The sequence below is a fragment of the Trichechus manatus genome, unplaced genomic scaffold, assembly GCF_000243295.1.
Source record: "Trichechus manatus latirostris isolate Lorelei unplaced genomic scaffold, TriManLat1.0 scaffold00006, whole genome shotgun sequence".
Taxonomy (NCBI): domain Eukaryota; kingdom Metazoa; phylum Chordata; class Mammalia; order Sirenia; family Trichechidae; genus Trichechus; species Trichechus manatus.
This window is the reverse complement of record NW_004443942.1, coordinates 2,654,487-2,665,759: the sequence shown is the minus strand read 5'-3', so window position 1 is coordinate 2,665,759 and position 11,273 is coordinate 2,654,487. Positions and strand designations below refer to the sequence as shown.

The 11,273-nt window shown below is 39.9% G+C and overlaps 1 protein-coding gene across 1 annotated transcript in view; it reads left to right on the top strand.

Moving 5' to 3' along the window:
* Positions 1-11,273, top strand: part of LYVE1 (lymphatic vessel endothelial hyaluronan receptor 1) — a 15,148-nt gene that overhangs the window by 3,016 nt on the left and 859 nt on the right. Inside the window, exons 2-5 of the mRNA XM_004369644.1 lie at positions 855-1,026; positions 1,145-1,287; positions 9,614-9,913; positions 10,509-10,587. Coding sequence (XP_004369701.1) covers positions 855-1,026; positions 1,145-1,287; positions 9,614-9,913; positions 10,509-10,587 — 694 coding nt within the window. The remainder of the gene's footprint in view (positions 1-854; positions 1,027-1,144; positions 1,288-9,613; positions 9,914-10,508; positions 10,588-11,273) is intronic.

Below are 11,273 nucleotides of genomic sequence, written 5' to 3'. Positions count from 1 at the left end.
ACGAAGTCTTGCCATCCTCGCTTCTAAGTTTAAGTCTTAGTTTCTCTGCCACAGATCAAAGTCAGCACAAGTTTTACTATCCTGCTCCTCTAGGAACTTCTGAGTAAGCCTGCCCCTCAATGGTCAGAGAAGACCTGGAACTGAGACAGCCCACATTCTCTTATTCCCAGTGCAACATTTGCAGCCCATCTCAGAAATAATGGTGTCCCCAATTCACATTAGGAGCCCTGAGTGACACAAACGATTAAGTGCTCCACTACTAGCTGAAAGGTTGGTGGTTCAACCCCATTCAGAGGTGCCTTGGAAGACAGGCCTGGCGACCTGCTTCCAAAAGGTCACAGTCTTGAAAACCCTATGGAGCAGTCCTACTCTGCACACATGGGGTCGCCATGAGTTGGAACTGACTTGACGGCAACCAACAACAGAAAAAACTCACGTTGGTTTGGAGTATTACTAACTATTCTATTAACCAGAGCCCTGACTTCTATCTTAAAGTCTTAGGCCCTTCATTTTATAGACTCTAGAAAGGATTGCAGAAACTGTATCACATAGACCCGCCCAAGGAACTGATATCCAAAGCCCCCGTGGTATAATCAGGTCACCTTAATGCAGTAGGATAAGATGGACCCCCATCTGGTAGGATTTGCAGCTTGTACCAGAGTAAGCAGCCATCTATCTAACCCAGCAGGCTGCCCTTCTGGGAAATGCCCAGCCTGTGCTGTGTTGTTTCTAGACCCCATTCCCAGCCACACTATCTCACTGATGCCTAAAGACATTAATGCTCTGCCAGGAAGGAGAGTCTATGGGTGGGGACAAGGACAGCAGCACACTGAAGATTTATGATTCCTTTGCAGACCTTTCCATCTCTGGGCCATGCAGAATTGTGGGACTCACCCTTGTGGGCAAAAAGACAGCCGAGCAGCTGAATTTCACAGAAGCCAAGGAGGCGTGTAGGCTACTGGGACTAACTCTGGCCAGCAAAGCCCAGGTTGAAACAGCATGGAAGAATGGCTTTGAGACCTGCAGGTGAGAAATGGCTGGCTCCAATACCACTGCTGGAGCTCTCTTGGCTCTAGGTTCTTGTTCAGCAAGAGATGGTGACTTCTAATCATTGTCCACTCAACTGATGTGCATTCTGTTACAGCTATGGATGGGTTGAAGATGGGTCCTCAGTGGTCATCCCTCGGATTCTCCCAAACCCCAAATGTGGGAGGAATGGTGTTGGTGTCCTGGCTTGGAAAGTTTCAGCTCTTCAGAGGTTCAAGGCCTATTGCCACAACTCATCTGGTGAGTCAGATCCACTTGGAGTATTTTCCCTGGGTATCTGTAGCTCTGTGACCTGTGTGGAAAGAGCCACCTAGAGTGGCAGCTGAGGCAATCATGGTGATGGTCATCTAATCCTCCCAAGATTATCTTTCTGACCGGGATAAAACCTGTTGCTGTTGAATTGATTCTGACTCATGGTGACCCCATGTGTTACTAAGTAGAACTGCTCCATAGGGTTTTCTTGGCTGTAATCTTTTTATGGAAGCATGCCACCAGGGCTTTCTTTTGCAGTGTTGCTGGGTGGGTTTGAACCACCAACTTTATGGTTGGTAGCCAAGTGCAAACCATTTGCTTTGCCCAGGAACCTAACTGACCAGGCTAAAGGAGGCAGAATTAGCGAAAATGTGACTGAATGGCAACATAGGGAAAGGGCATCCCAGAAAACTCAACCTCCCCCCCATTCATCTACCCACCCATCCTATAAGATAAACAGGAAGAAGGGAAGGAAACAAATGTATATAGTGCATCCTTATGGACAAAGCAATATACTAGGGAATTTGCAAGTGTTATCTCACTGAATCCTTACAACATCCCTATGAGGTAAGCTTTATCCTTCCATTTTGCAGATAAAGAAACTTAGCTCTGAGGGCTTAAGCATATTTGTCTAAGGTTTCATTACTCTAAAAGTTCAAATTTAGGTCTAAATCTGAAGCCATGATTTTCCCACATCGCTTTACAGTAGAGGAAATTCAGATGCTACATTTGACATTTTTAAGAATAAGACTTAATCTTCATTTTACGGAGGGAGAAATTGAAGCCTAGAGAGTAGAAATGATTTTCTTGAGGTCATGCAGTCGCCCCTTTTACCTTGCCTGCACCCCATGTCTGACTTAGCACAAGTGTTTTGTGTAAGTAATTTTTCAGAAAGTTTTTCTTTTACTAAATTTTCACTAGTTCTCAGTTTGTTGTATGAACCTTTGCCTGATTTAATATTATTCACACATCCTCATAAATCTAACCTTCTAAAAGTCAGATTGCTGAGCGGTCATATACACGATAGATTTCAGAACCATTGTCTAAGATCTAAGATAAATGTATACCAGCCAACATTAGCAAAAAACACCCAGAAAGGTAACACAGGTTCCAAGCAGTTCTCTGAACCAGGGGTCTTGGCATAGGAAGGGTCCTTAGAGACAATTTGTTCAATTCCCTCACTTTACAGATGAAACAACTGTAGCTCAGAATGGGAGTTTGGCTTGTTCAGTGTTCTGCAGTCAGTCAGTGGCAGAGCCAGTTCAGGAACATAGGGCTTCTTCTAACGTGTTTTTCGTCATCTCCCTTTTGTCCTCTGCCTCATTGGCCTATCACCTTTGGCTGGGCAATTGGTGGTTCACATGCATGCTTATTATCTCATAGCCAGCCCATGCCTGTCCAATCGCCTTGCCTGTTAACTGCCTAGCCTTCCTGCTAGCTGTCAATGTGATGATATGATACCCAGCCCTATGGACTAACTAAGAGGGAGCCAGAGGAAGAGGACTTTGATTTGTCTGTTTCCTCATGGTGTCTTTTAATTTGTACTCCCACTCCCTGTAATCCCTGTGTACCAAATGTTAGGTCTAGAGTGTTTCGATTCACGTTCACTATTTTTGGCAAAAATACTTCACAGATAATATGTATATTTCAAATCACATCACAACAGAGGCACATAATGTCAGGATGTCCCTACTAGCAATTATACTAAGTTTAATCATTTGATTAAGGTGGTGACTATCATCAGATCTCTTCAATGAAATTATAAAGATGTGTTTTCTCAGTTGCAATTAGTTAAGTAATCTATAGTGCAATATTTTGGCACCATGCAGATATCCTGATCCCTAACAACCTAATGATTTTTAATTAATGATTTAGGCAACCATTGATCAGCTATTATATGGGGGATGGGAGGGGTTGCAAAATGGTGGTTTTCTAAATCTATCCTTCCTAGTCCATTTATTAGCTTGCATTCTTCAATAAAGAAGAATTAATATCTCTCTCTCTCTCTCTCACACACACACACACACACACACAGACACACATCTCTTCCCTCCCCTCTGTACTACCAGGGACTCATGACATTTTAGTTTTTCAATGTGTTTTGCGTGTTACAATCAGTTTTACAATTATGATTATTCCTTGGATGTTCAAATTGCCCCAAGTTTGGCCAGTGGGAGCTCCTTCTACTTGACTCTTGTGTCTTTTATCCCACTAATATTTGAATACCTCCCTGCTTTCTGGCATAATTACACATCCCAGGCTCACTTTGTACTTTGTCTGCTGTAGCTATGAAATCAGTCATTTCTCCAAGGGGCCTGGTTCCCTCTAATGGAGAGTGGAAATTCAAAACCAAGACCTGGATCCTCAACCTCATTACTACTGGAGTTTTCATTGCTTCTCAGTTCTTTTTAGTGGACAGCTAAGAAATATATATTTTTTTAATTACGAGTTTATATTGTTATTTGCAACTAAATTTAACAATTCAAGGTTTTTTTCATTAGTTTACCTTGTTTCCTTGTTTTATATTTGTATCTTTTTTCTCTTACATGGGGAATCTTGGTTCCCAATTAAATATTGATATATCTTCTTATCCTACAATAATTTCAAAAATTATAGAATCAACACTATTAGAAGTAATAACCCTACCGAGTGATATTTAAATTTCTTTGCAGATTTTTTTTTCGTTCCTAGAAGATATTCCTCTAAGGATATACAGTCAGGGAATTGTGTGAAAAAGTGACTTGAAGAAATTCACTGCTTTGTGTGGCTATATAATCTTTTGAAATATATTAGGTTCATTTGCTTCTGTTTGTGATCAGTTTTAGAGCTTGAATTTTCTCCTATTTTGATTTTCTTGTATAGGTAAAACAATTACACGATTCAAGGGTCAACAATATATTTTTAAAAATATACTGAGAAGTCTCACTCCTAACCTTTCTACTTTGTTCCCATCCACCATTTTCATTCATTTCTGATTTATCCTTTTGTGTTGCTTTTTGCATTGTGTGTATGTGTGTGTGGTCTTCTTTTCCTTTCTTTCATATCAAAACCCAGCATATCATATACACTACTCTACACATGGCTTTTTTCACTTAAATCCTAGAAATCACTCTAAATCAGTTCACAGAAATTTCTTGTATTTGTTTTTATGGCTGCATAATACTACATTGTGTGGCTGTATCATAGTTTATTCAACAAGTTCTTTATTGTTGGATTTTTGGGTTATTTCCAATCTTTTTCTAGTAATGCTGAGTTGAATAACCTTGAAAATACGTTGTTTCATATTTATGGAGATGTATTTTCAGGATAGAAGCTTAGACATCCAAAATGTTTGTGTTTTTGCCATATTTGTGAGGATCAGAGTTACCCTAATCTTCATCCTAATGCTAATCCTAAACCTTACTCTAATTTTTTTTCCTTTTTATTGCTATCTTTGTGAGGTTTGGGTATCAAGGTTACCCTAAATCTATCCCAACCCTAATCTAACCCTTACACTCATTTCTTTCTTTATTAATATCTCTGTGAGGTTTGGGGATCAGACCAAAATGTTTTTAATGCTTTCACGCACAATGCTGTTTCAAGACTTTGCTCACACGTTCCCTCTATCAGAACACTCATACTCTTCATCACCTTGCTAACTCCTACTCTTTATCCAAGTCTCACTTATGTACAGAGAGGTGAAGGAAACGAATCCTTACCGATCTTATATATTATGCTCATACACTCTGCTAGGCCTATTCATTTATATCATTAATCCTCAGGAAAATGAAACAAAGGAGCCCTGGTGGCACAGTGGTTAAGCACTCGGCTGCTAACCGAAAGGTTGGTTGTTCGATCCCACCAGCTGCTCCACAGGAGAAAGATGTGACAGTCTTGGAAACTCAATGATTACAGCCTTGGAAACCCAGTGAGACAGTTCTACTCTGTCCCATAGGGTCTCTATGAGTTGGAATCAAATCGATAAAACGGTAGTGGGTTAAAATGAAACAAGTGTGTTATTTCTACTTTCCAAGAGAAATACCTGATACTTAGAGAGTAACTTACCTATGGTCACAGTCACTAAGGGACAGAGATGGGATTTAAATCTTGAGCTAACAATATTGTGCCATGCTACTTCCATGTAACACCTTCCATGGTGATGCCCACATATCAGTAACATACCAGGCCTAGGGTAGGTCCTCGGTATCAATATTTTTTAAAAGGTCCCCAAATGGTTCTGATGTGCAGCCAGGGTTGAGAATCACTTTCCTCTAGAAGATCTCTAAATATCTAAGTTTTAGGGTTCCAGATACTTCTGGATTCTCCTAGTTCTGTGCAATTGCTCCCGAATTATACTCCTTCACTTCTACACATCATTCTCCACTGATAATTATGTTACCTTTCCGCTCTATAGCCTTTGTTGACTTCCCGTTTGAGAATGAGCCCTATTTAACCTTTCGTATACCATATTGGGAGAGTTGTGGACCCCAGTTGAAAATTCTCTCCCCTACAGAATAATTCCAAATGATAATCATGAATCTTGATACTCTGGTCTCAATCTGTCTTTCCAGTCTCATATCCTGCTTACAGTCTTTCTCATTCCCAATCACATACACACCCTACACTCCAGCCACACTGTGTTCTTTGTCACTTTTCTAACATATCTATACTTTTAAACTTCTGGATTCTTGGATCATGTTATTCCTGTTGACTGGAATGTGTTATTCCCTCTTCCACGCTAGATGAACTGCTACTCTGTTCCACCCTGCTGGTTTTCTTATTCTTCAAATATGCTATGTTCATTCTACTTTAGACTCTTGACCTTTCTGTTCTCTTTACTTGGAATGCTTTTGCCCTAAATCTTCAGTGACTAGCTACTTTTCATCATCCAGGTCTCAGCTTAAATATCACCTCCGCAAAGGGAACTTCTCTTACCAGCCTATCCAAAGTATCTGTGCCCATAGATAGATTACCCAATAAGCAAGGTACACATGGGCTTACTTGTGCTTACTTAGTAATCTGTAGTGCACAATTATGGTGAAACCCGTGTGAAATTGTGCACTACAGATTAGTTAGTAAACACAATGAAGCCCGTGCATACCTTGCTCACTGTAAACCCATGCATACCTTGCTTACTGGTTAATCCGCCCCTGTCTGTGCCCCATCCTCCTCCCCTACTGGTTTAATCCTTAGCTGTTCAATTTTCTTTTCATTTTACCATTTATCATCCTATGAAATTTGTTTTATTTACTTTTTTATTATCCCTATCCTACCAATAGCATGTAAGCTGCTTCAAAGCAGGGACTTTGTCTTACTTACATCATGTCCCTAACACTAGAACAATGCCTGGCATAGAGTAGGTGTTTAGTAAATATTTCCTGAATGAATGCATCACTCCTCCATACCCTGCCCAAATGCCATCTCCTCTGTGGATCCCCAGTCATCTTCCCCTACCCTTATCAAAATACTTCTGTCCTCCTGGAAGCAGAAATCATGCCTTATCTGTCTCTGTATTTCTAGTTTCCAACATAGTATATTGTATTCAATGTTTTTTTCCACTGATATTCAAAAATGTTCATTTCCAAAAAGAAGAATTTAGCATATGCAAAAGAAACTGAAATGTAGTTAAAAGTTCATGGCAGACCAACAATGGATGGATGAATGGATTAACAAATTGTGGCACCCACATACATACAATGGAATACTATGCAACTATAAAGGAGAATGATAAGTCTTCCAAACATCTTATAACGTGGATGAATCTGGAGGAAATTATGCTGAGTGAAATAAGTCAACCACAAAAGGACAAATATTGCATGGTCTCACTTTTATAAAAAGTCAAGAATAGGTATACACACAGAAAGCAACGTTATTTGACGGTTCCCAGGGATGGGGGGCGGGGAGGAATCACTTACTGGATAGTGGACACCTGTTATTTCTGGTAATAGGGTAGGCAATACACAATATTAGGGAAGTTGGCACAACTGGACCAAGGTAAATGAAGACATTGAGAGATACACAAGAAAAAAAGGGCAATTACAGTAAATGTTATACAATTTTGCAGCAACAGTAATAACAACCAAAAAATATGTGTGTGCTTACATAGGTAGATATGTATGCTACATGTATATAAGAAGGTATATGTGAGTACATGCACTTGCATGTATAGGTACATTTGTAGGCATAAGTGTATACATGTTCGGGTATGCTACATATATATGGATACATATAATAAAGCACATAGGGGCACAGTTATGGAGACCTCCTAGACATATCCAAACACCTCGCAGGATTGGTTTACTGGCTTAAAGGGCTTGGGACCATAGTCTCATGGAACAACTCAGTCAACTGGCACAACATAGTTCATAAAGATAATGTTCTACATCCTAGTTTGGTGAGTAGCATCTGGGGTCTTAAAAGCTTGTAAGCAGCCATCTAAGATACAACTACTGGTCTCTTCCCATCTAAAGCAAAAGAGAATGAAGGAAACCAAAGACTCAAAGAAGAAACTAGTCCACGGACTAACGGCCCACATGAAATATGGCCTCTTCTAGCCTGAGACCAGAACTAGATAATGCCCGGCTACCACTACTGACAGTTCTGACCAGGAACACAATAGAAGCTCCCGGATAGAATGGGAGAAAAAAGTAGAACAAAACTTCAAATTCCTAAAAAAAAAAGACCAGACTTACTGGACTGATAGAGACTAGAAGAACCCCCAAGCCTATCGCCCTAAGATGCCCTTTAAACTTGGAACTGAAGCCACTTCCAGAGGTCACCTTTCAATCGAATAATAGATTGGCTTATAAAATAAACAATACCACTCATGAGTAATGTGCTCCCGTAAACAATCAACCATATGAGACCAGATGGTCAACATTTACCCAAAAGCAAAGATGAGAAGGCAATGAGGAGCAGGGAAGCTAGATAAATGGAAACAGAACAAACAGAGTGGAAATAATAAGAACGCTGACAGTGCAAAAATTGTAATCAATGTCACAAAACAATCTGTATAAAAATTGTCAAATGGTAACCCAATTTGCTGTGTAAACTGTCACCTAAAACACAATAAAATATTTAAGAAAAAAAAGTTCAGCAGAGAAGATCAAAGGATGATGCTTACTTTGAATAAAGGTCTTTTCAAAGTAAAATGGATAGTACAGAATACTGACTTAATGCATGTGTGCTCAAAATGTTTTATCAGTAGTATCTAAGACCTTGATTGGTAATTTATTTAATTTTCAAAAACTGATTGTATTAATGGAATAATGTACTTGATAGCTAGCATTCCAGCAGATGCCACCTACTGCTGCCACAAATTACTAGGGATTTAAAACAGATGCAACTTCATATTATAATATATTGCATGATTCTGCTGTTCACTAGGTATGGGATCTTGGATAAGTTACTCAATTTCTCTGAACTGCAGTTTCCTCCTATATAAATTAGTGTTTGGTAAATTGTTAAATAATGAGATAACTATTTAAACACTAAGTACCATGGTCGACTCAGAGTGAGATATTCAATATATGTTAGTTTCCTCTCTGCCACAAACAATACATTCAAAAGCAAACCTAGATCCCTGCCCTGCTCCCCTCCCGCACACCTCTTTTTATTTTAACTTTTTTTGATGAGCAGTCTGGTTTTAGCAGATCCTTTTCCTGAGGTGGCATCATATGTGTGTATTTGGCCTCATCTACTCCTTCCTGCGTTTCTTTTTTTTTTCTTTACTCATCAAATATCTACTGAGCATGTACTACGCACCATGCACAGTGCACATACCATGATGAACAAGACAGACAGTGTTCCTGCTTCCAGGGAGTTGACAGCCCAGTGGAGAAGAGTGTGATGAAAACTATGACAAGGGAAGTATATGGAGGTACAAGATGTATGCCTTGGGTCCCAATCTAATCAATAAGTCTGCCTGAGAAAGAGATGTTCAATCTGAGACCTGAATCATAAGTAAAAGCTAAATAAAGAGGGGGCAAATAGTCTTATGGGTAAAGAAAGCATCACAGCCAAAGGCTTGGATGTGAGAGAAAACATGTCAAAAACTAAAGGAATTTCAGTCTGACTGGAGCATTGAGAGAAAGACTGATCAGATTAGGCTGGAGATGTCAGCAGGGGCCAGATGAGGGAGTGCCTTACAGGCCACGCAGTAAGGGCAGTCACTGACGGATTCTAAGGAAGGAAGTGATATGACTAGGTTTACATTTTGGTAGGATTTTTCTAGCTACATTGTAGAGGGATTGGAAGAAGGTAAGACTGGAAGCAGAAAAACCAGGTAGGAAGTTGCTGTAATACTTACTTGTTTCATTCTTCCCTCTCGTGACAGATACTTGGATTAACTCATGCCTTCCAGAAATTACCACCACCAAAGATCTCATATTCAACACTCAAACTTCAACATATACAACAGAAATTGATGTCAGTGACAGTACATACTTAACATCATCCCCTTCCTCTGCTCCTGATCTTACTACTGCTCCTGCACCGGCTTCCACTTCTGCTCCACGGAAACGAAAATTAATTTGCATAACAGAAGTTTTTATGGAAACTAGTACTGTAGCTACAGAAAGTGATTCATATACTGAAAGTCAAGCAGCATTCAAGAATGAAGTTGCTGAGTTTGGAGGTAAAAGCTTTATGTGTCTGTATTACGTGTTTATGTATAACAGACAATACATAGAAAATAGCCTGTCTCCAGATTGGACACTGAGACTTGGCAAACATAAATAAAAGCTTAATGCAAACTCAGTTCCCAAAAAGTAATAGAACTTGAGAGATGTAAACAACCTTAATGATTGAACTAAATACTATGAGACTAAAATAGCCTCAAAGGCTTTAAAAATAAATTACTATAGTTCACTATCTGTTAATATGTAGAAGTTCTTTTAAATATGTATCTGTCATGCCTTGCACTAGGAAGTTTGTTCTCCTATAGAGAGTCTTACACTTAATTAGCTTTGCAGAGAGGAAATGAACTCCATCTGTCATACTGTAACTTAGAGAATAGAAGGAAGCCTGAGGGGCAGGGCCAAGGATTCTACAGGCAAGAAGCAAAGTAGCAGATGTGGGCCCAGCATCATAAGTGACCCCATGAGATCACAGAGAAGGCGTTTCTTCTACTCTAGATCTTATTTCAATAATTTGTAAAGATGAATCTTTAAAAGAGCAACACACGACAATGTATCAGTCAACGACCAACAAGCCATGTCTGTTTTCTCCAGGTGTTCCCACGGCTCTGCTAGTGCTTGCTCTCCTCTTCTTTGCTGCTGCAGCTGGGCTCGCAGTCTGCTACGTGAAAAGGTGGGGTTGTTGGCATATTGCTAGTCTTGGAATCTTTGTCATATCCCTATCTTGTGTTTTGCCAGGGTTGTTACTGGCATTCTTGGTCAAACTGGAGATGCCGGTTGTCTTACACTGTAAATTATCTCCTACCTCTCACCTCCCGGCCACCCGATCTTTTCTTTTTTTTTTAAAATTGTTCTGCTTTAAGTGAAAGTTTACAATTCAAGTTAGTCTTTCATACAAAAATTTATACATACATTGTTATGTGACCCTAGCTGCTCTCCCTATACTGTGACAGCACTCTCTTCCTTTCCACCCCGGATTTCCCGTGTCCATTCAACCAGCTCCTGACCCTCTCTGCCTTCTCATCTCACCTCTGGACAGGAGCTGCCCATTTAGTCTCATGTATCTACTTGAGCTAAGAAAGCACACTCTTCACGAGTATCGTTTTATGTCCCGTAGTTCAGTCTAATCTTTGAAGAGTTGCGGGCCACCCAGTCTTGCCTACTATTTCAGCACATGCACTTCATCTAGATTTTAGAAGTAGGTCAAAAGCTGTCCCTTTGAAAATCAAGAAGAAAGAAAGGATTGGCATCTGGGGGAAAATTATATGCTTTATTTGGTCTTTTATTCTTTGTTGTGGTGGCAGGATTGTGAGGTCAGCCTAAAGTTAGGCCTGTGAACTTACTATTTTATCTCAATGA